The 26608-nt window shown below is 27.8% G+C and overlaps 2 protein-coding genes and 2 long non-coding RNA genes across 30 annotated transcripts in view; 2 read left to right on the forward strand and 2 right to left on the reverse strand.

Moving 5' to 3' along the window:
• Window positions 1–1943, reverse strand: part of LOC126894418 (uncharacterized) — a 6807-nt gene extending 4864 nt beyond the window's left edge. The window contains exons 1-3 of the mRNA XM_050665449.1: window positions 1012–1943; window positions 875–952; window positions 718–786 (exon numbers count right to left, since the gene is read on the reverse strand). Coding sequence (XP_050521406.1) covers window positions 718–786; window positions 875–952; window positions 1012–1876 — 1012 coding nt within the window. The 5' untranslated portion in view covers window positions 1877–1943. The remainder of the gene's footprint in view (window positions 1–717; window positions 787–874; window positions 953–1011) is intronic.
• The window catches only part of LOC126894396 (uncharacterized), a 350657-nt gene that overhangs the window by 73492 nt on the left and 250557 nt on the right, over window positions 1–26608 (forward strand). For 6 of the 27 annotated variants that reach the window (XR_007701393.1, XM_050665400.1, XM_050665394.1 and 3 more), the window contains exon 1: window positions 15665–16019. The exons of 4 other annotated variants lie outside the window; for them this stretch is intronic. Coding sequence is in view for 21 of the 23 variants with exons in the window: in XM_050665400.1 (XP_050521357.1) it covers window positions 15707–16019 (313 nt within the window). In the remaining 2 variants the exon portion in view is untranslated. Of the gene's footprint in view, window positions 1–15664; window positions 17148–20193; window positions 20765–22156; window positions 22240–24370; window positions 24671–26608 lie in introns of those variants that run through there. 17 more of the 27 variants (XM_050665381.1, XM_050665372.1, XM_050665388.1 and 14 more) reach the window with 15 other exon arrangements.
• LOC126894453 (uncharacterized) lies at window positions 6752–8602 on the forward strand. The gene is made up of 5 exons (XR_007701408.1): window positions 6752–6856; window positions 6930–7246; window positions 7308–7440; window positions 7497–7778; window positions 7844–8602. It is a non-coding gene; the product is annotated as an uncharacterized LOC126894453 (long non-coding RNA).
• Window positions 23956–25914, reverse strand: LOC126894456 (uncharacterized). Its single transcript, XR_007701413.1, has 3 exons — window positions 25864–25914; window positions 25067–25316; window positions 23956–24132 (listed from the first exon to the last, which is right to left on the reverse strand). It is a non-coding gene; the product is annotated as an uncharacterized LOC126894456 (long non-coding RNA).

The following is a 26608-nucleotide window of genomic DNA, read 5'->3' on the forward strand; positions in this document are numbered from 1 at the left end:
AAAGTCTGACACTTTTATATATATATTAAATTAAAGCTAATGTAATCTACTTTATTATGTAAAAAAAAATTTCGGACTTTATTTTGTCTTCACGGTGAAAATGGCTACCAAATGCTATTATTGTGTGAAAATTCTCAATTTTATTTTTTACATTTTTAACTTTATAATGCTATAACTTATTGAAAAGTGTATTGATCAATATAATTTTTTAATGGGAAATACTATTTTTTAATAATCCCTTTTTCATTCGACATACTTTATCTTAATCAGTATATTAATGAGGAACTAGCAGTCTGTGAAGCTTTTGGAGTAGTCCACCAATTTTTTAAAATTAAACACTAACTAAAGATTTGCATCGAAGCGTTTTTTTTTGATAGTGATTTTAATCACTGTCAGATATCATTATACTTGATCCAACTATGCTACGTCACCACTGTGCNTGATAGTGATTTTAATCACTGTCAGATATCATTATACTTGATCCAACTATGCTACGTCACCACTGTGACGCGACCCCCCTGTGCTGGGTTTTTAGCGTTGATATTGGTAACATTGTCTCCAAAATACGTATCCGCGAATTTTCAGTAATTTTTTGTGGCTTTTGTGTTAAATGTTTTTTAGTTTTTAAATTAATGATATTTTTAATATAGTTTCAATTAATTAGGCACAAATGATCAAATATGTAAAAAATATTTTAAAATATTATAAAATTATTACTTTCTTGTCTAATATCTTCCTGTATCTCTACATTATTCGTATGTTGTATCGAAGGATATGTTATAATATCTAGGCGTATTAAAATGGTTGTAAGGTCAATTTAAAACTTATTTAGATTAAAAATTAACCGTACTGTCAAGTATTAGGAAAAATTTACCATTTTTTTGAATTGCTTCTTGCGTATTTACATAATTGGTATTTTGTGTAAAATTTGTAGAATGATTTTGTGCGATATCTAAATATGAAAACAACAAATTATTTCAAATAAATGTAACATTGCTTAAACAGTTATACCATGATTGTCACTGGTTGATGGTTTAACAGATAAAAATGTCTGACTTGTGTTCGAATCAAATATAAATCCAAGTTCAAAATATTTTTTCGTGATTGTTGTTAGGATAAAATTACTAATTTTATCACTAAGAAAAATAAATAGTTCTTGAAATTTTCTTTGAACTATTGGTGTATTGAATTCTGTATTCCATATTTGCCACAATGAATCAAAATTCAATTGTTTTAGTTCACAAAATGACTTATCTTTTTTAAATTCATTACTCCTCGACAATAATATTTGGTTGATAGATCCTAATACATCCTTAATTGGAAGCAAACTGGTACTCAACCTAGTCAATAATATTTCTTCTTCCTGTAAATTTGTTAGTAACCTGCTTAAAATAAAACGTTTTCTTTTTACGCTGCTCCGGATAGCGGTATGATATTTTTTTATTGCATCTAAAGCTCCTCTCATACATTTTGCAATCGGAATAATTTCAATCATTTTCGTTAAAAGTGTGATTGTACAATGGTGCGCTCTAACATAACTAGAATCTAATAGTTCAAAACAATGTTGTTGAAATTTATTTAATGAATAGTTTATTAAATCTAAATCATTAGCGTAAGAACATCCAAGGAATAGCATTATTTGCTGTATGCAATTATCACAATTTAACATTGTTACAGGTATAACAATTAAATCTTTCAGTTTATGCTGATTGTTCCTATACTTAATTAATTCTACATCATTTATATTATTCCATCCTGGATGACTTAGAAAATTTTGAATGGTCTTCACATTGTCATTTGAATTACGTGTTCCTTCAGTATGTAAAAATGCGAAAAACATACATAAATACACTTGAATATTTAGTATTATTGCCATTTTAATTTTCAAAAAGTTATGAATCTATTCTTTTATATCTATATTTTTATAAAAACAAAGAGAAGTTGTAGAAAATTTAATTCAATGATGACATCAATAAAGTTTTTTATTTCCATACTAAAATAAAAATTTTGCAAATAATGCTACACTATGTAAACAGGTGCAGATAGGCCAACAAAATTAATTTACATTTACCGCGAGGAGGAGCTTGGTTGGTATGTTTTAGACACTGCGTGTTGTGAGATAAGAAATAAATTGTACTAATACACATAATATGACTAGTAATAAATATAATAATCATACAAGTATAATAAAAAAGTATAATTTAAAAATCGCTAATTTTCGACATTTCTTCAATTTCAGCTTCAATGCGAACCTGAGAAGGTATTGGTTTTACTATGATGTGTTTTTTTTTTATTTTTTATTTTTTATTATTATTATTTTTTTTTGTGACTGTTACCACTTTTACTCAGCTCTCACCAAACGTATTTCTTTCAACGATAATATTATCGTAAGTAATTGTATATTTCGTTACTTTTTATGCTAGCGTGTATAAAAATTAAAGGGTTTGATACAACAACCAGAAGAAAACAATTTTTAGTTAATTATGAATAAATAACATTGGTCTACAAAATATTTTCATCATAGTCAAAAATATACTATTGTAGATCACTTTTTTGCGTTGATTTCTAATCTCATTTCTAATTCTATTCTGTCAAAAGATCACAAATCGTATCTAGTTGAAGACATTACTCTCAAAAATTGAAAAAATTTCCCTCGTTCCCCGTAAATGGGGCAAACCTACAAAAAAATTACAAATTTAAAAATTGCTAATTTTCGAAATTTTTTCAATTTTTTTTACTAAAAACTGCCGTAACTTTTTCAAAAATGAACATATCAATATAATTTTTTTATAGATGCTTGATATCTTTATCTATCATATATTATATATTTTTTGTAAATCTGACACTTAACAGGGGGAGATTTAAAATAACAACTTTTTCTAAAAAAATTAACTTTTTCAACTTAACTTTTGAAAATGTTTCGGAAGGTTTGACACTTTTTTATGAATTTTATATTAAAGATTTGTATGTATGTAATGTACTTTATTATGGAAAAAAAAAATTTGAATTCTAGACTTGTCTTCGTGGTGAAAATGGCTACCGAATGCTGATTTCGTATGAAAATTCTTGATTTTATTTTTTACATTTTTAACTTTATAATGCTATAACTTATTGAAAAGTGTATGGATCAACACAATTTTTTTATGAAAAAGAATATTTTTTTACAATCCCTTTTTCATTCAAGATACTTTATCTTAATCAGGATATTAATAAGGCACTAGTAGATCATGTAGCTTTTGGAATAATACACCAATTTTTTTTAATTAAATACTATCTAAAGATTTGCATCGAAGCGTTTTATTTTGATAATGATTTTAATCACTATCAGATATCATTATACTTGATCCAACTATGCCACGTCACCACTGTGCCGCGACCCCCCTGAGCTGGGTTTTTATTATTTTATATAAATTATACACATAAATAAAAGAACTACAAATCTGGAATAATTAAGAAATATGTGCATAACAGAAGATTTAAATTAAATTTTTTTGGTGAGGGGTTGTAGTACACCACCTCTTTTTCATGATTTCAAAAAATGCACAAAATTAAAAAACAAAATAAATTCCTTTTTAAAAAAATTTTTCAAAAAGCTATACTAGCTTTAAGTCAAAATATATATTTTCGAAAAATAGTTGAAAAAACCTTCTCAGTTGAGTGTATTATAATAATTGTGAAAATCCATTGTAAAATTTATATAAAATTAAAAATCATTTTTTTTTAATAATAGAAACACAAATAGTTGAAAAATTAATAAATTACAAAGTAAAATTATTTAATTTTGTAATTGAAACCTATTATTATATCAAACCTAATTCGACAATAAATATTTTAAAAACATTAAAATTGAAAGATTTTAATTGACTATATGAAGATATGGACTAATAACTTTTTAATTGATAAAGACGAAATTTTTTCAATTTTATAAAATAATATCTTTAACAAAATAATTATTATCATTTGATGTATTGTTAATAATAGTTGGTCAAGTTAAAACTAAGAAAATAAATGAGAGCCATAAAAAAAAATCGCATAGTAAAAAAACTTTAATATGAATAAGAAATTTCTTCAAACGAGGGAAGACTACTGTATGAAATCCATGATATTCATTGAAGTTATTTAATCTAAATGAGATAAAAATCAAAAGAGTTAAAAAATGTTTTATAACTCAAAAACTTACCAATCTTACTAAAGTAAGATATTTTAAAACAAAATAAAATACAAAATAAAAAATTTTAAGACAAATATAGCACACGGTAACTATTTTTGCTATGAAGAAAAATAAAGTTAGACATTAGTGTCATTATTTCCGGAACACTTTCAAAATTTAACTTGAAAAAGTTGTCATTTTGAATCCTCCTGTGGGCAGGTGAAGGGACAGATTAAAAATATATTAATAAAAACAAAATTGTATTGAAACATGCAGTTTTCAAAAAGTTATGGCAGTTTTAAATAAAAAAAAAAACCCCAGCCCCTGTGCTGGGTTACGGCACAGTGGTGAGTAGCATAGTTGGATCAAGTATAATAATATCTGACAGTGACTAAAATCACTATAAACATGACTAAAAAACATTCGATGCAAATCTTTAGATAGTCTTTAATTTTAAAAAAATTAGTGGATTATTCCAAAAGCTACATGATCTGCTATTTCCTTATTAAAATTCTGATTAAGATAAAGTATGTAGTTTGAAAAAAGGATTATTAAAAAATATTATTTCTCATAAAAAAATTGTGTTGATCCATACACTTTTTAATAAGTTATAGCATTACATAGTTATAAATTCAGTTTAAATCCCCTCCTATGGGCAAGTAAAGGGTCAGATTTATAAAAAAAATATACCAAATAAAAGGTAATGATATCATGCATCTATATAAAAAATTAGATTTCCCCTATTTACGGGGAACAAGAGAAATTTTTGAGGGTAATGTCTTCGACTAGTTACGATTTGTGATATTTTGACGTATCATAGAAAGAAATCGGTTCGGTGAGAGCTGAGAAAAAGTGGTAACAGACACAAAAAAAAAACTGGTTTTCTTTTGTTTCATTTGTCATTGAATACTGAAATTTTAGTCTATAAATTAATAAGCTTTGACGTTTTGTAGTTGATTTTTAAAATTGTTTCTACAATTTTCAATAAATACTTATATTTAATTATCTAATTAACTAAAAATATAATTTTCGGCTTTTATTAATTTACGAAAACACACGTATTTTGCACATTTGTTCAACTATTCTAGTTACATAATTTGTAATGCAACACACAATATGAGAAAATAGTCATCACTCTTAATATTCGAAATATTTTTAGACACATTTACCTAATTTTAAATTTATATAATATACAATATTAAAAAAACAGTAGTACAGTGGGATCGAGGCATAGATGGGACAAGTATAGATGATATCTGACAATGATTAAAATCACTATCGTAAAAAACGCTTCGATGCAAATCTGTAGATAATGTTTAATTAAAAAAAAAAATTTGCCAAAAAAGTAGGTCAAATGAGAGCTGAGAAAATAAAAAGCTACATAGCTACAAAAAAAAACCACATAATAAAATAATATTAATATGAATTTCTTCTCGTGAGAGGAGACTACAGTAATGGTATCCATGATATTTATTGAAGTTATTGAATCTAAAGGAGATAAAAATCAAATGAGTTAAACATTTTTTTCTAACTAAAAAAGAATTAAGAAAAAATTTAGTGCCACAGGCGTGAAAGACCCAAGTGTTACCGTCTCAGAAACCATACGTCGCATCCCTCACTTAATAAAAATGGAAATTTAGTTATTTCAAATTTTAAAGTTATTTTTCTCGACTTCAAAAGGAACAAAAAAAATTTAAATATGTTTAACTTTTTATACTATGTCAATTAGATTGATGTAATATTTATGAAGATCAGTGTAATCCCCTTATAATAAAATAAAATAGAAAACCAAGAATTTTATCACAAAAATAGCATATTTTTGAATACGGTAGCTATTTTCACCACACTAAAATAGTAACCGAATTATTAGTTAGTGAGTTATCCAATGGAAGATAAAGTTTATAGGCCTGTGAAATGGTCATAATATTTATCTGACTAGTGTCATATACATGTAAATTTTTTATAGAGTTATCTTAAAAACATGCATTTAAAAATTAAAAAAATAGAATACATAAATATTTGCATTTTTTCAATACACTTAAAATACAATCATTTAGAATGTAGCTACAGAGAAATAAGGCTCTTTAGATAAAACCCTTTAGTGTTTATTGTTAATTTTATTAGATAGATCATTAAAAAAAATATATTAAATATTGCATGCATTGTATCATTGAATATTCTATAGTCAAGTTTTATAATAGCAATTAATAAATGAATTACTAATTGAGAATTTCTTTGAAATTGGTTTAAATTCGTATATGAATGGTTTGTTTGTCAATGTATGAATATGAAAAATTTACGACGACTATAGGCATGCCACGGAGGTGTGGAACCGTTTCGACTGCACAACCCTCGGTGAGTACAGCGGCTTATATCTTAAGATCGACGTGTTGTTGTTGGCTGATGTGTTTGAGAACTTCCGCGACATCTGTACGTCAACATACAATTTGGACCCGGCGCACTATTACACTGCACCCGTATTTAGCTTCGATTGTATGTTGAAATACACCAGGATGAAGCTGGAGCTCTTGAACGACTACGACATGCTACTGATGGTGGAACAGGGCATTCGTGGTGGGCTAGTGCAGGCCGTCAAGCACNATGGTGGGCTAGTGCAGTCCGTCAAGCACAATGCAAAGGCCAACAATTCTAAGACACCTGATTACGATCCGTCAAAACCAGACTCATGGATCGTGTACCAAGACTGTAAGTAATCTATTCGTGCATATATAAACGCGCAATAATTGAGCGGTGGTTTAAAAACGTTTAATGTATACAGGCAATAACATTTACGGATGGGATATGAGTCAGCCCATGCCGTACGGTGGCGTCCGATGGTATAAAGGAGCAGACCCTCTGGCTGACCTCCATTCGTTGTCGGACACTGGTAATACGGGGCGTATATATGAAGTGGACGTATCGTATCCACATGAGCTGCATGGCGATCACAACGACTTGCCGTTCTTGCCTATCAACGATGTACCGCCGGGTTCCAAAGAGACCAAACTCATGGCCACTTTGAAACTTAAACAGCGGTACGTTGTACACTATGTCAACTTAAAACAGGCAATCGCACAAGGACTGCAAGTCGATAAAGTATGTATAATTAACCTATAAACTATAAGCGATGATACTAGTATAAATATTTGTACTGCAGGTGCACCGCGTTTTAGAGTTTCCACAAAGTGCTTAGTTGAAACCATACATTGAGTTAAACACTGAAATGCGGAAAAAGGCGGCAAAAGCTTTTGAAATAGCATTTTTCAAACTAATGAATAATGCCGTCTTTGGTAAATGCACGCTCAATGCTAAAGTGGGTTATTCGATAATTTTTTACATTTTATAGGGAAAACAATGGAGAACATGTGAAAACGCATTCGCATTGAGCTAATCTCCAGTCCCGAACGTCTATGCAAGCTCGTAAACCAACCAACCTTCAACGTCTGTATCAAATACGGTGAAAGGTTGTGCGCCGTCATAATGGACACAAAGATGGTCAAGTATATCAAACCTATATACGTTGGTTTAGCAGTGCTTGATATTAGCAAGACACTAATGTACAAGTACTTCTACAACGTATTAAAACCACATTATGGCAGTGCAATCGAATTGGTTTATATGGATACTGGTCAGTACAACAGTACAATAGAAATATTTTTTTACAATATTTATATATTTTTTAATTTTTCTCAGACTTCTTCATATACCTGCTCAGAGTAGGTGACTTCTACCAGGATTTAGCTGATAGCCCCGATTTACTGGTGCACGTGGACGCATCTAGCCTGCCCAAGGATCACCCTTGCTACTCCACCGATAGAAAGAAGATGCCCGGCTTGTTTTCAGACGATACCAGTGGCCTCACCCTCTTTGACATCGCTGCACTTCGATCAAAGTGCTACGCATTTGCCATGGAAGGCAGCGAACTCAAAAAGTCAAAAGGGGATCCGCGGACACGTCGTCCGGAACCATCTGTCTTTGGACGATTACAAACGATGTTTGTTTAAAGACGATGGTGATGGTGACGATGCATGAAAACGAGCATTGGCTGGAGAAAATACCCGTGCGGTCATCGGAGTGATACGCGGTGGTGAAACTCCACCGACATTATCGTTACCCTATACACCGTACCGACAGAACATGTCAATCCGTTCGTTTGAGCACGAGGAACGCACTTTACGCACAACCAAGTTGGCGCTTAACCGTTTCGATGATAAGCACTACACGCTCGACAATAGAATCGACACGTTGGCCCACGGGCATTATGCTATACCACCTCCGGAAGATCTATAGTTTTTAAGTTATTATCATTGTAAAAAAAAATATCGTCAAGAATTGAAAATATTTTTTGTAAATATACATGTATATAAGTAGTTTTAATACATTTTTTTAATGTAACATAATGTAGTAAGAAATTGTATTTTTTCTAAAAAATATATGTATATACGTGTACATATCTGTAAATATATATATTTATATACTACAACTTTTTTTTCTCTTCTGTACAGTACAATAGTTGTATGTGTAAGTATGCCATAGTATTTAAGCTATAGTTACGTAATGAGATGTCACATTTTGATGGTAATGTATAAAGTATTATCCACCAAAACTCTAAGAATACCCTACGGTATTTTACATGCATATGATATTATACAGCTAGGATTTTGACCATGTTTTAACCTTTCTAAAGAATTAAGAAGAAGAAAAATGATTTGAGTTTTATAGAAACATAGTTTTTTTATATGATGTTATTAGAGAAATAAAATCCTAGATAATTATCATTATTTTAAACATTATTCTTTAAATGTATTTATAGTCTTTATATCCATTAATATTTTAATTACAAATCCCGTTAAAAATGAGATCACTCTGTCTCAGTATAAGTATGTATTAATAATAATAGCACTATTTTGCCAATGCAACATACGTTTATTTTTTTATTTTTTTTATAAATTATATACATTAATACGTAATCCAGTAGGACGAAAACAAACTAACTGCACTTGGTACGAATTATAACGTAATCCTGATTGGACGGAAACGGCACTTATTTAAGTTTATAGCGTGGTCCAATAGGACGAGAAAAGAAACTAAATACACTTGTTACACTTGTTACACTCCGCCGCTTAATTAGAATTACCCTTATACAGATAAGTATAAGTATACTATATATATATATATATATGTATTTGTGTTAAATATGTTTTTATTCCGAGCGACCGTAATTACGTGAATACGATTAATAATTGCAAAATAATACCAGACGAGAAGGAAACTTAAATCGTCAACCAATAAGGTGTACGTCGTAAACGGAACAGAACGCAATATAAGTAATCCATATTCGGCGGCGGCATTATCTCAGTGTCAAGGGCGGGGAGACAACCGATTGTCATATTAATAGCTGGACGGCTGATATCGAGAGAGACACGGGTGAGCGCCAGCCTAGAGCAAAAGGCGGTGCCGTGTCAACATGTTTTAGATACTTGTCGTTTTACGACGGATAGCTATTACTAAGAACTACTGTTAGTATTTCTTGATTGTTTGTACTTGATGGTATGATTGTTTCCGACTGTATATTTGCATCTGTTGTATCATCTGCCAGCGACCGAAAAAATGTCGAGCATATGTTTTCTCCGTTAGAATACTGAAAAAATGATATATATTTATTAAATACGTTCTACTCAATTAGAAAAAAAAAATGTAACTCACCATTTCTGTAGTATATTCTTCCAGCATCGTCCACCGTTGTTCCAACTACTGGCTCGCAAATTGTTTTATTTGGCTTATGTAGCTCAGATCGCTATTGGGTAAACTGTTTCTAATCGTATAATCCGAAACCGCATTAATCAACAAACATTTGTTTTCCACATTTACTTCATACTGAGATTTCATATATTGAGCAATCTGTTCCAACTGTTGTAGAACCAATGACTGAATTACAGTCATCTTATGATTGATAGCCTCGAAGATACAATATTCTTAAGTGCTGAGTTTTAAAATGTCTGATCGGGTGAGTAACACCCGGTATTCATCTTGTGCTTGTGATTTGAAGACTACCGAAGACTCTCCTTGAAACGTAGTCTTTGAGAGTGTGACGTATTCATCCTTGAGTAAAATAATCCTTTGTCTTGATACTGGGTCGAGAATTAGAGACAGAATATTACCCATCAACGTATAAATACGTTGTAGGAAATCTATCGTTATAAGTATGTAACGGGTTGACGATAATAAACGAATAGTTACGTTAAATTTTGGATTCAATCCTATTTGAACGAATTTACGAGAATTGAAATTCAAAACTTAATCAGTGCAATCGATTAATTCACTCTGAGGTTTGGGTTTAACAAATGTTTGTTTGCTATAGAATTTAGCAATTGTAGCGAGAGAACCAGCCATTCTTAAAGCATACAAATATGGACTTAACACATTACCAACAAGTTAAAGCAACGTCTGTTTATACAGAAAATCTTATAACGATTATAGCGCTATATAATTACTCGTCAACCGCCACAGCGTACGCACGTGTGTTATCTCCATTTATTCATGCTCTGTGTTCCTTTACGTATTCAACAATTATTACCTCTTATCGCTATTTTTATATCAATTTCATACCATGGGTTTATGTGATATTTGTGCCGTAAGTATTAAACGCGGTCAAAACGACTCAATTACATGTTTCTCTTGTTTGAAATTGTACCATCTTACTTGTGTTTCGTTAAAACAAGATGATCTCGACTATTTAAATAGTTTGAACAAATCATGGTCTTGTGTTAACTGTGCAAAAAAATCTAAAAATGCTATTTCCGTCGGCAACTCTACTAAACATCTCTCTTCTCTCTCTACTAATGAACCTGACTTAAAATTAATTATCAGTCATCTCGATAACCTACGCGCGGAGCAAACCAAACTTATTGATCTGATCAATGAGCAAAATGAGAAACTTAACTCTTTTGACAAAAAATTCCAAGATATCTTCTCTCAATTATCAAGTGTTAAAAATGAAAACAGTGTGCTGCGTAATGATTTGACTGCTATCAAAAATCGTGTCGATCTATTGGAATCAGCTGTTCCAAAGTCTAATGCTAATCACGACATGTTTTTTGAGTTTATTGACCGTCAAAATCGTTCTAAAAATATTATCGTTTTTAACGTGCACGAACAATCTAGCCAGAACAATACCTCAGATACTGATTCAATAACACACATTTTCAATAAACTCGGAACTGATATAAAACCCATAAAAATTAGCCGCTTAGGTAAACCTAACAATAAGCCTCGTCCATTGAAAGTTGAACTGCAAGCGGCCACAGAGGTATTTAAAATTCTCGGTCTATCACGCATCCTGAAATCCGATCAAAATCTTAAAGATATTAGAATTACGAGTGATAAATCACCGTATCAGCGAGAACTCCTTCGCGATCTACGCAACCAGTTGAGAGAGCGAATATCAAAAGGCGAGCCAAATCTGACAATTAAATACTACAAGGGTCAACCGACCATTATCTCCTCTGCGGTTCAAAAAAACTAGTCACTAATTCAAGCCTACTACTCTACTATCAAAATATTAGGAGCATAGTTTCTAAAATTAACTATTTAATCCCCTCACTCAATACCTCTCTATTTGATCTTATTGCTTTTACTGAAACATGGCTTTCACCTGATATATGTAACACTGAATTACACTTTGTTAATTACATAATTTTCCGTTGTGATAGATCGCCTCTAAATAGTGATCGTTCTCATGGTGGAGGCGTCTTGATTGCAGTAAAAAATACAATTAAATGTAAAATTTTAAATACTTCTATTAATTGCATTGAAGCAGTTTTCGTGCATTTACAAATGGCTGATACAATTTTCATTATTGGCTGCGTTTATATACCCCCTTGTTCCCCATTAATAACGTACGAAAATGTTTTCTCCGCTTTAAGTAATCTATACTCAGCCTACCCATCTGCAAAATTTATAATATTAGGTGATTTTAATCTACCATCAATTCACTGGAATCATTTATCGCTCCCAATAAATTGCACTTCTCAAGTAGATTCTTATTTTGTAAATATGTTGTCTTATTTTAACTTTAATCAGTTTAACTATATTCTTAACAAAAATAATGTAATTTTAGATCTAGTCTTATCAAATGTTCACCTAAATGTCTCTACTGATCCCGACCCATTATTACCATTAGATATGCATCACCCTGCTCTTAATGTTACTATAGATTACAATCAATTTATCATACTTAAGCCAACAGATTATTTTTATGATTTTAAACATTGTAATTATATTGATATTGTAAAATTTTTAGCCGATAATTTACCTTGCAATGCTTCTATTAATTTTAATCTTAATGAAATAATTAACCATTTATATAATTGTTTAAACGAAGCAATTAATACCTTTGTACCGAAAAAGCGTGTTTCGTCAAACAGCTTTCCCCCTTGGTATTCTACTGAGTTAAAAATATTATTATCACAAAAAAAAATTGCTCATTCATTGTATAAAAAATTTAATGACCCATCTGATTATAACAGCTTTTCCCATTTGAGGGCTAAATGTAAGAGAACTGCTAAACTAGATTATAAAAAATTTATTAATAAAGTCCAATTATCTGTCAAATCAAACCCTAAGTCTTTCTGGAAATATGTTAATAGTCGTAGAAATAATAAGTCAATACCAAGTCTCCTTACGCTCGATACAACGTCAGCTGATAATGGGCAAGATATAGTTAACTTATTTGCTAAATTTTTCTTTAAAAACTACCCTAAGCCAGACAATCTATCCATTTCTGCTCCTTGTTTAAATAATTCCTTAAGTAGTTATAATTTATTTTCCTTTTCGTCTATATTGTTCACTGAGGTCGATGTTTTAAATGAGCTTACCACTCTCTCTATCAATTACAACGTTGGTCCTGATAGCATTCCAGCCTTTTTCCTCTACAATTGCAGATTTATACTTACACCAACTTTAACACATATTTTTAACTTATCGCTCCAAAATGGTATATTCCCCGACTTATGGAAAAACTCTTTTATTTACCCGGTTTTTAAAAAAGGCGATCCCACAATTGTCTCTAACTACCGGCCAATATCAAAAATATCAGTTATTCCTAAACTCTTTTCAAAACTTATTTTTAATAAAATAAATAAACATTGTTCTGCATTTTTATCTCAACATCAATATGGTTTTATATCTAAGCGATCAGCTAATTGTAACCTTGCTATTACTAAACAAATAATACTTGACTCTTTCGTTGCTCGTTCTCAAACCGATATAATTTACACTGATATGTCAAAAGCGTTTGATAGCGTTAACCATGAACTACTGTTTATGAAATTAAAACTGTTTGGGTTCTCTGACCCTCTACTTTCCTGGTTTCGCTCTTTTCTTTCCAACCGCATTATCGTTGTTAAACATCTGAATTTTGAATCCGATAAATTTAATGTACCATCCGGGGTCCCGCAAGGTGATCACCTGTCTACCCTACTTTTTAATATTTTCATAAACGACATTCCGGATGTCATAAAAAAATCCCGCATTTTTCTCTTCGCTGACGATCTTAAACTGGTAAAAATAATTAATAATCAAGACGATGCTGATGACTTACAAACCGATATTAATAACATTCAATACTGGTGCTCAGCCAACCGTCTGTTATTAAATACCGAGAAATGCAAATTTATGCGATTTAGCCTAAGCAAAAATATCATCGATTATAACTACTCTATTTCTAATTCTAATATTGAATTATTAACCACCTTTAAAGACCTAGGCGTCATCTTCGACTCAAAACTAAATTTTTCAGCCCATACTGAAATGATAATTAATAAGGCAATGCGCAACTTAGGATTTATCAAGCGAACTTGTGGATCATTCAGAGATCCTCTATCTCTAAAAGTTTTATTCTGTGCCCTAGTTCGCTCTAACCTAGAATACTGTCCATTAATTTGGACTAATAATACCTCTAAACAGATTGATGTAATCGAATCAGTTCAAAATAACTTCCTCCGTTTCATCTCCTTTAACTTTAATGTTTATAGGCCACCTCACGGTTCCTATGACTCAATATTATCATTCATTAATCTTTCTCCATTAAAAACTAGACGCACTTTATTACTATCGAAATTGTTACATAATTTGCTCTTAGGAAATATAGACTGTGAAGAACTCCTTTCCCTCATCCGTTTTAAAATAAACCATAATAATACAAGATTCAGTGATTTATTTTATCCCGTCCCTTTTAAAACAAATTATATGAAAAACTGTCCTTCTAATATCCTTATGGCTGCAGGTAATTCTATTACCTTTGATTTTGTTTAGCATGTCTCATCTTAAGTCTTTCTATGTTACTATTTAACTTTTTTTTGTTCTTATATATATTATTACTTACAAATGTATAATGTAATTTGTTTGTAATTAGTCATTTCTATGACCTCATTGTATTATTGATACGTGTATACGCTTAATATATTTGTTAAGGACTTACGTCCGTTTATATTTAAAATAAAAAAAAAAAAAAAAAAAATATATACACCACGGTGAAATTATTAACTAATTTAAACCCAATAGCAATAATTAGTCTAATTGTTACCGATAGATATGTTACAAACAATTGTAAACACAGGCAAACAGGGTTAAAATAGGATGAACAGGGATTTGAATGCGTTCAGACAGGTTTTAATATGTTCAGACTTGTTAAATCGAGTTTATACGATTCCAGGATACGCTGTTTGGTAAACCGACACAGTGTCCCTACTACTTTTATAAACAGCCTACTACATAACATACATACAACCTGCTACAATTATTATAGCGTATACTAAATTTGCTTTGTATTGCTTAGTACTACAGACTTATATTTAATATTCATTATGCACAAAGACATAAAGTGTAGATAAATATGACAAAATTGTGTAAAATAAAAATATTATATTTTATTGAATTTTAAATCCTACAAGTTTATAATAATAAGTTTATATTTATTTTATATATATATATAAAAGTTTAAAAAAAAAAGAAAAATATTAACAAATTACTGAAAACCATGCCTCCGTTTTCCCCACCAAAACAAAGTCACGCATTCTCCTTACCCCCACCATCGAGAGGCCACGCCCACTGTATGACACGACCCTACCCCAGACCACGCCCACCCTTCAAATCATTGGCGGGTTAGAGGTTGAGGCGTGGGGCCTAGTAATCCCAATATTACCCTACTTATATACATGATAAGTATTTATGTATAAAAAATAATACAATATCATAATAAGAATAATTTTGATTTAGAAATTTATAAAATTGAGTACTCCATTGTTCTTTTAAAAGTATTCTATTTATGAATAATTTTATTATTTCTTTGTTTAGCTACATACATAATTCAATGATAAAATAATAAGTTGTTTGATTTTCTTTTAAATGTATTAATACTAAGAAAATAATAAAAAATGAAAAATGAAAAATTATTATTAGAAAACAAACTAAACACTATATTTATACACAAAGTATCAGTTTTGCTAAGTCATATCGTAAAGGAAATTTAGTGTTAACTTATTTAAAGCGTTAAATATGGATTTATTAGCATTGATCATACTAATAAAGTCAATAAGTTTTTGTGTTGGATTGTCTTATTTAGAACTTCACTGCAATTTTTCAAAATACATGTTAAATTTCTTTAAGCATAATGAAAAATACTTATTACATCTTGAAAAACGAAACAATATTCAACCAGTTGAATTAGAAGACTTAAATACCTATGGCGCAGCTTTAAAGACACACGGGGAAATCATTATGGCTATGTTAGATGCATTGCGGACATTCAGTACAGATTCTACAGCAAATGATTTGATGGCTATTAATTTATATTTGAACAATGTTTCAGGTTCATTAAATTTTATAACTAGAAATTGCTCTGGAAAATATAATCAAAATCTTTCGAACGTTCTCAGAGGTTATCAATTACATCATAGAACAATAGTTGACGACCTAAATGAATATATTAACAAAAAATGCACAAATGTGACTGTTGATGAAGATTTTATAAAATGTCCCGATTATAACAAATCAGGTATATATAATATTAAAGATTTGCCAAAAATTTCTGAACAATTAAAAAACCGATTTAAAAACTATAATACTAATAATACGACCCTAATGGTTAATAAAAATGAGATTTTCAATGCATTACTCTCTTCTCTTAACTCAACAAAATATAATGACTTTAATCCTAAGAACTTACTATTTTTTGATCTGTTGAATCATAACGTAGACAACAAACTTATCACGATAGACAATCATGATAAACAAAATACTTCAATAGAAAGTAAAAAAAATTTAGATTTATTGAGATATGCACGTGTTAAATTTAAATGTCCTGATGAATCGTTTTTAAACTTAACCGATGTTTTCCAATATATGTTGTATAGTTTCAAAGGCCAAAATATGCTTACATTCCAAGAATTAGTAATAGCTGCATCTATAAAACCTTTAATTGCACTCGCACGAACTTTTAGTCAGTTTACTAATAATTTATCAAAATCCTTTAATGAAAGAATTATGCAAAAAAAATATGTAAATTTTGAAAAATTAGTTGATGTTGGTGTAGAAATTATAAAGAGTTTAAATATTATAATTCATCATAAAATGTTCATAGGTGGTCCAGAAAACCTGCTTAATACATTATTGGATGTTTTAAAAGAAATTGTTGCTCGCTATAAGTATAAGATAGCAGACAATAGTTTAAAATTAAAAAGTATCATAGTAGCTGTTTCTGCATTGTTAAAGAGTAATAAATTAGATTATACAATTGGTAATGACATGAGTCAAAATATCAATGGAACGAACTATGATTCGATATTTTCAACAATCGAACAATATTCCCGAAAAGTTTCTTTTTATGTAACAGAATTAAAAAAATTTAAGCAACTATTTATAATTGTGCACGAGACTTATTTTTTTAAATATCTTTATGTCAGTAGAAATAAGAATTTTATTGTTGATGATATTATTGGTAAGTTATCAAAGTGACTTGGAAATTTTTAGTAATATTTTTAGATGATCACTTAAAACCTAGTCATTTGAATTATAATGCAACATGCATTCATATTAAACATATTTTATGTTTATTGTGAGCTGCTTCATTGTGGTAGCGTGAACACATAACATTTTTAAGTAATTACATGAAACTTAGTTAATTGCGTTGTAAACTTTTTTAACATCGCTTGGATTGATCAATAGGCATTTAAAGTAATCTTCTCATCTATAATCGTATGATTATCAATGAGTTTTTTTGATTTGAATTCGATTTTTAATTAAAAAAAAATATCTAAATTATAATGTTTGATTATTAATAATGGTTGAAAAAAGATATAGATTACTTAAAATATTACCATTTTGTGCGCATGAGGCTAGATTGAAAACTAGTTACTGTTAATTTTATTATCATTTATACTAAGACATTCTATAACATAAACAAAAATGAAAAAAAAAAATTATAGCACTGGTCGTGCCAAATTTGGACAAATTTAGATGATATCTGATAATAATTAAAATAACTATCATAAGAAACGCTTCAATGCAAATCTGTAGATAATGTATAATTTTAAAAAATCATAGGATTATTCTAAAAGTATGATCAAATTATTTTCCTAAATAATAACCCGATTAGTAGGCCTTTGATTTATACGTATAATATAAGAATAAATACTAATTATAGTCATTAAATTTGGTATGAAATTGATAATCAATAATTTAATATTGTAATTCTTACGCTGAAATTACCAAAAAATTATTCAGTAATTGTTTATATCGTTACTTTTTATGCTAGCGTGTATAAAAATTAAAGGGTTTGATACAACAACCAGAAGAAAACAATTTTTAGTTAATTATGAATAAATAACATTGGTCTACAAAACATTTTCATCATAGTCAAAAATATACTATTATAGATCACTTTTTTGCGTTGATTTCTAATCTCTTTTCTAATTCTATTCTGTCAAAAGATCACAAATCGTATCTAGTCAAATACATTACCCCCAAAAATTGAAATAATTCCCTCGTTCATCGTAAATGGGGGAAAGCTCCAAAAAAATTACTAATTTAAAAATCGCTAATTTTTGATATTTATTCAACATATTTTACTTAAAATTGCCATAATTTTTTTAAAAATTATCAAATAGATGTACTTTTTATTTTTATAGATACATGAGGTATTTACCTATCATTTTGTATATTTTTTGTATAATTTTGACCCTTTAACTACCCACTGGGGATGTTTCAAAATGACAAATTTTTATCAAAAAATTAACTTTTTCAACTTAACTTTGAAAGTGTTCTAGAAATATTAATATTTTTATATATATCTTAAATTAAAGCTAATGTTATATACTTTATTATGGAAAAAAAATGTGCAGACTTTATTTTGTCCTCGCGGTTAAAATGGCTACTAAATACTATTATTGTGCTAAAATTCTCGATTTTATATTTTACATTTTTATCTTTATTATATTTAACTTTTTGAAAAATGTATGGATCATTATAATTTTTTTGTGATAACTACTAATAATATACTTCATTTATGTGACATACTTTTTTTTGTTAAATAGGACCATTTCCCTTTATGCAGTAGGGTTCAAATTTTAAAATTCATATAGAAAGTAGAACTTTTTTAACTTCATTTTTAAAAATGTCCCGAAAATACTGACGACTTTATATATATATTAAATTAAAACTTATGTAATATACTATAATATGAAAAAGAAAAATTTCAAACTTTAGTTTATTTTCTAGTGAAAACTAACATCAAAATTATTAAAAAAATAAGATTTTTGTAAAAAAATTTTATTTTATATTTTTAACTTTATAATGCTATAACTTTTTCAAAAATGTATGGTTCAATACAATTTTTTATGATAAATACTATTTATAAATTTCTTTCATTCGAAATACTTTTTTTTTTTTAAATAAAACGATTTCCCATTATATATTTATATTACAAATAAATATATATATCTATATATATATTAGGGTGGTCCTTATTTTTAAATTTCATAAATTCAGAGTCATGGGCTCAAAATTTCGTTAGGTTTACTGAAAAAATGAAACTGGTAAAATTTGAGTACAATAAGTCAACCCCTTCACGTGCCTCAAAGGGGTTGAAGTTCTTCAAAAATGGGGTGGATTATCTTTTTTTGAGTGTACGCTCTTTATTTTTGAAGTTTTGCCAAAAACATATAGAACAATTTTTATAGAACTTAATGTGAACAAAAAATAAGGTAATATATTATTTTTTTGTAAAATTAATATTTTTTCGTAAAAATAAGAAAAATCAGGTTCTCTTAATTTTTTCAAAAAAATGACATAGTTTTCAGTTATACTTTTCCAGTGTCTTAAATTTTAATTATACAGAAGTAATATTAATCACCGTGATATCTTCTATAAAAAAGGTCATTTGAGTTTTTTTCGAATTATGAATCCTTTCCAAATAAAAATTTTAAACAACTACGAAAACGTGATTTTTTTTTTAATTTTTTTTGCATGTATGTTTTTTTGTTCATAAATTAACAAATTTTCTTAGTTATATTATAACTGCTTATATATTTAATTTCATTTATTCCTAAAATCATAAATGCAGTGATTAAATTCGGCGTCTTGACGCCCGAAAAATTACGTAACAAAATAAAGATATATATTTTTTTTAAATAATTTTTTAAAATAAAAAATATTCTTTAAAACTATGTTTAAATGTGTATTGATTCATAAGAAATGATTTAATAAAATTCTTGTAAATGATAAAGTTTAAATATATGCACAATAAATTTTATGTATAAAATAATACAATATCGCAATATGAATAATTTTCATTTAAAGATGTACAAAACTAAACCACTAAATAGTTCTTTTAAAAATAATCTGTTTATGATTAATTTAATTTTTTTTTTTTTTTAACATCTTTCAACGATAAATTAATGAATTGTTTGAATATCTTTGTGGAAATAAATTTAATACTTGAAACATAAAGATAAATTATAATTAGAAAACAAATTACACACTGAATATATACAGATAGAATCAGTTATGCTAACGCTTTTAGTAATAAAAATTTATCGTGTATAATTTTAACGTTAAGTATGAATATAATTATATTATTCATACTATTGAAATCATTAAGTTCTTGTATCGGATTGACTAAATTAGAACTTCACTGCAATTTTTCAAAATACATGTTAAATTTCTTTAACCACAATGAAAAATATTTATTAAATCTTGAACAACGAAACAATATTCAAGCAGTTGAATTAGAAGACTTAAATACCTATGGCGCAGCTTTAAAAACACACGGGGAAATCATTATGGCTATGTTGGATGCATTACGGCCGTTCAGTAAACGTTCAACAGCACATGATTTGATGTCTATTAATTTATACTTGAACAATGTTTCAGGTTCATTAAATTTTATAACTAGAAATTGCTCTGGAAAATATAATCAAAATCTTTCGAACGTTCTCAGAGGTTATCAATTACATCATAGAACAATAGTTGACGACCTAAATGAATATATTAACAAAAAATGCACAAATGTGACTCTTGATGAACATTTTATAAAATGTCCCGACTACAACAAATCAGGTAAATATAACATTAAAGATTTGCCAAAAATTTCAGAACAATTAAAAAACCGATTTAAAAACTATAATATAATTTACAATGCATTACTCTCTTCTCTTATCTCAAAAAAATATAATGACTTTAATCCTAAGAACTTGATATTCTTTGATTTATTGAATCATAACGTAGACCACAAACCTTTCACGGTAGACAATCAAGATAAACAATTTACTTCAATAGAAAGTAAAAAAAAATTAGATTTATTGAGATATGCACGTGTTAAATTTAAATGTCCCGATGAATCGTTTTTAAACTTAACCGATGTTTTTCAATATATGTTGTACAGTTTTAATTCTCGAAATATGATTACATTCCAAGAATTAGTAATGGCTGCTTCTATAAAACCTTTATTCTTACTCGTACGATTTTTTATTCAGTTTGCTTATAATTTATCGATATCTGTTGATGAGAGAATTATACAAAAAAAAGATATAAATTTTAAAAAATTAGTTATTATTGGTGAAGAAATTATAAATAATTTAAATCTTATAATTCATCTGAAAATGTTTAAATATGGTCCAGAAAAAATGCTTAATTCATTATTCAGAGGTTTAGAAAATGTTATTGATTGCTTTAAACATGAGAATATAGACAACAGTTTTATTTTTAAAAGTACTATAAATGGTATACATTCATTTCTAAAAAGTAATAAATTTGAATGTACAATTATTAATGACATGAGTCATAAAATCATTGGAACGAACTCTGATTCAATATTTTCAATAATTGAACAATATTCTCAAGAAGTTAAAGCCTACATAACGGAACTGAAAAAATTTAAGGAACTATATAATATTGTATATAAGACTTATGATTTATCATTTTTTTATGTCAATAGAAATAAGAATTTCATTCATGATAACATTATTGGTAAGTTTTCAAAGCAACTTGAAAATTTTAATTAAAATTTTTACGTTATCATATGAAACTTAGTTGATCGCGATGTAAACCTTATTAACATCGCTTGGATTGAACAATACGCATTTTAAAGTAATTTCCTCATCTATAAACGTATAATTATTAAATGAGTTTATTCGATTTGAAGATAATTATTTGATTAAAAAGAAAATATTTACTTTATTATGTTCGATTTTATATGAAATCAGATTTAGATCCCCTAAAATATTACCATTTTGTGTGCATGAGCCAAGATTGAAACCTATTTACTGTCAGTTTTAGTTCCATTTATTCTGAGTCATTGTATAACATAATGCAAAAATACTGTAGCACAGTGTAGTCGTGACACAGTGTTGACGTGGTATATTTGAGAATATAGATGATACTAAATGCTCATTTTTTACTAGTTAGTAATTATATAAAAATTTAAAAGTAATAGGAAAAGTGTAATTTCAGATTTGAAAACAGCGTGAAAAGTTGAAACAGAAAAGTATACTTTTGATTTTTTCTCAGTTTTTGGTAGTACAGTGTATTTATTCGTAAGTATGTAATGTTGCAGAATTTATACTAGTTTTTTTGTTTTAAATATTATCACTTAGTGGTGTGTGCATTAGATGTATAGTATTGATAGTTTTTTTGTTCTTCGTTTTATTTTTTTAAATAAACGTCGAGATGTCCACGATGGTGTGATGCGCGAACTATAGCCTGTGGTGGGCCGTCACTCCTCAAGAACTCAACGACAAGTATACATAAAATCCCTTCTTGTACCCCTTCATAATGTCTAATAGCACCTTCTTTATGTTCTTCTCCCTTCCCTTTCTTCTTTTTATGAATATATTCTTAAATGATATATGTATATAAATCTTAAATAATTAAATATTATTATATTATACATAGCCTACGTTTTTTTTTCTCTCCATACTTTTCCCTCATTTTTATTAACATTTGTTTTTTTTTTTTTAAATTAAAACCTAGTAGCTCCGTCAACGAGTACTATTCTCGCTTGGTTCGGCTACTAGGTCACTGTCCAGTGTTCCCCTATGCAATGGGTAAATAGTAGGCCCTCTGGTTTGGCTGAAACATTACAAGTAACAAATAGTTTTTATTGAAAAGTATTGTATCAAGCCCTTTAAATTTTTATTTTTATTTTTATACGCATAAAAAGTAAAGAAATATACAACTATTATATATTTTTTCGTATAAATTACAATATTAAATTATTGAACATCCATCTTATACTAAATTTAATTACTATAATCAGTATTTATTCATTTATTATATTTTTAAATCAAAGAACCACTAATCTGGAATTAATTAAGGAAATAAGAGTTGATGTTGCTTTTTTAATCATTCACCAATATCTTAAAATTAAACACTATCTACAGATTTGCATCGAAGCGTTTCTTATAATAGTGGTTTTAATCACTGTCAGATATCATCTATACTTGTCTCAACTATCCCACTTCCATTCTGTGCCGCAACCCCATTGTACTACCGTTTTTTATATTGTTACTAATTAGTAAGATATGAGTATAAATAAAGAAATATAAAAACCATAAAAATATAGGTCAAAATAAAATTTAATAACACATCATAATCGATAAAAGTAGGCATGGAATATTTCTGAATTTTCGTATATTATAGAATACTATAGGACATAACAGAATATAGTTCTAAATATTTTTTAAAGTTTTTTTAAGAAAAAGTAAATTTTTTGTAAAAAAGTTGTCATTTTGAATCCCTCCGTAGGCTGGTAAAGTGGCAAATTTATAAAAAAATATACCAAATCTTGAATCAATTAAAAAAAAATTATATCGATTTGGCCGTTTTTAAAAAAGTTATGATAGTTTTAAGTAAAAAAATATGAAAAAATGTCAAAAATTAGCCATTTTTAAATTTGTAATTTTTTAAAATTTCCTCCATTTATGGGAAACGAGGGAGATATTTTCAATTTTTTAGGGAAAAGTTTTTGACTAGATACGATTTGTGATCTTTTTATATATTGTTGAAAAATATCGGTTCGGTTAGAACTGAGAAAAAGTAGTTAAAGGTACACACAAAAAAAAAAAAATCATGGTAAAATTAATACCTTCTCAACTTTGCATCGAAGTTAAAATAGTAATTTCAACGAAATTTTGAGCTTTTTTCATAATTTTTAAAGTAATTAAATAAATTCCTAATCTCATATCAATCTAATCAACATAATTTTTGAAATCCTCATAAAATTTTCTATTTAATGATAACAATATCAAACTTGTAAGTTGTACTAAAAAAAGGTTAAAAGTTCAAACATTTTTTAATTAAGGGGAGACAGGTTTATTGAGACTGCTGCATATTTGAACATAATAACACTTATGATTATTCATTCGACTAAATTTCAACGTAGCGTTATGCTATTCTCTTTCAATTTTTCACATTTCTATTCTTGTGACCTGTTAAATATAGAGTTATTAAGTATCGCGTAGCATAATTTATAATCATATCGTGTAAGAATAATTCAATAATAAAATATTTTATAAATCTAAAGAAATTCCCACGGACTGGTTAGTAATTTTAGCTATATAATGAATTATAAAAGGCTTTGTAATGAATATTATAGCCCGTGTATACACAAATATAAACACTTTAACAATCCTTTTCATATTACATTTCATTGTTTAATTTTTACAGAATATATTTGCAACCAAAGCAGTTATACAAATTTATATAGCCAAAATAATAAAACGGATATTCAAACAGAATCACAGATCAAGGTAGATAAAAATGACAATTTTGCATTTGACGTAGAAGATATGGTCAACAATCTTTACACAGATATCGTAGAAAGTAGTGAAACTACAAATCAACAGGTGGAATCTGTCTCATGTGCAAATCCAGAAAGTCAATCTAAAAACAGACCGGAATATATTAAAGATTATCTTCTTTTTAATCATTTTTAAAAACTAGTTTTATTTTTTATAAATATATATTTTCATTAATTTTGTTGAAATTATAACCACCCTTTATTAAATTTATATTTTATTGCAATAAATTTCGGAGACGAGTCCATAATTTTTTTATGGTTATTTGTTTTTTGTCGTGGTTATTTTATAAAATTATGCGATACCCATTATTTCAAAAATATTATAGATCCGTAATGTAATTATTCTAAAATATTTTATTTAATAAGCTAAAAATAAGAAAAAAAAGTTATAAAAAACTATTTCAATTATTATTTGAGCACATATTTTTAATTGAAAGGAAAATTGAATAGACATGATTATTGATTGATCACAGGAATTATTCTGTGGTGGTGAAGTGACAAGGGAATGGTTATTAAAGGGGATATGGCCTACAGGGAAATACTTGAGATCATAGATAACTTACAGAACTTGATAGAGAGTGTTCTGGTGAGAGTCCTGCCTTAATTTTAGCGGGTCATCATTTATGTTAAAATTCACGTTTAGCTTTGATGCGAAGCTGAGAAAGTATTGTTTTTACCATCATATACGTTTTTTTTCGTCTATGAAAATTCTAAGATCTTGCTGGACTAGTTTTAATGATTGATACATCAGAACATCCCAATTTTATTTTAGTTGAACTTTTTGTCACAAAAAATTGCTGGATATTCCCTTAACTTTAAAAATTAAAAAGATATCTCAAGATTACAATACTATAAAAAAAATGTGTTACATTTTAAAAATACTGTCATAATAAAAAATATAGATAGTTACTAAAGGTAGAATTTCGTTATAAAATAATTATTCTATAGGGAGAAAAATGTATAAATTAAAAGAAATAGAAAAGGAATATAATATTATAAAGTAGAATAAAGTATAATGATTAGGTATTAAATTATTAATTAAAATTAATAATGTTTTATTGCTAAAATTCCTTTAAGTCTAATATTTTAAATTTTTGCAAAACTATTTGGTATAATATAAATATTTATAATTACTATACAATTTAGATATAATTAAAGTATACAAAATAATAAAATAATTTAATAGTATACGAGACTCTGATATTTGATCATTTCATAAAAAAATATATATATTATAAATTTTTTTATAAATATTTTGTTATATAAATATTATTTATATACATATATATCTATTTACTGCAGCATTCATTTAACTTATTTAAGTAATTATAATTAATTTTAAGCATTATGGAATAATTACCATATTTGTTCAGCACGATACAATAAAGTCTAAAATATAATCTTTATGTTCTGTGATAATTTAATACTAAAAATAAAAACTTTTATATAACTTTTTTTTATGTATTTGATCAAATGCTGTCTGCTATTTTATTTAAAAATATATTTTTTTTGTCTCTATAATTTAAATTACTATATAATTCTTAAGTTATTTTGATATAATAGTTGAATGTTTGTCAAAGATCTATATGCAAAAATTATAGTGAATTTAATAGTTCAAAATTAGAAACAGCCTTGAAATAAATTACCAAAATTAAATCGAATAGCTTTTCAAATACATTTTTGACTTTTTACTTTTCAATTAACCTTAAACATTTATTTTTATTTATTAGAAAATCATTATTTAGTACATTATAACATTTTTTATAATTAAATATAGTATATTTAAACAATATGTTGTATTTAAAAGACACTTGCATTACAAATACAGTAAGAACAAAAATTTATTTAAGTTTTAATTTATGGGCAAATGAAGAAGTACCGCCATAAAATTCCTAATTATAAAATAGTCATACTCGCATCACTCCTTATCACTATTTCATAATTGTCATAACTTTTGAAGTATTGATTCAAAACTTCTTATTCAACCACAATTTCTTTAATTAGATAATTTCCTATTTAATAGGGTAATTAAATATTTATATAGACATTTAAAAAAACGCAGTGTAGAGGCGTCATGACATAGTGAGTATACGGCATAATTGGGA

This window comes from Daktulosphaira vitifoliae, unplaced genomic scaffold (genome assembly GCF_025091365.1).
Source record: "Daktulosphaira vitifoliae isolate Bord-2020 unplaced genomic scaffold, ASM2509136v1 Scaffold_1, whole genome shotgun sequence".
NCBI classification, from domain to species: domain Eukaryota; kingdom Metazoa; phylum Arthropoda; class Insecta; order Hemiptera; family Phylloxeridae; genus Daktulosphaira; species Daktulosphaira vitifoliae.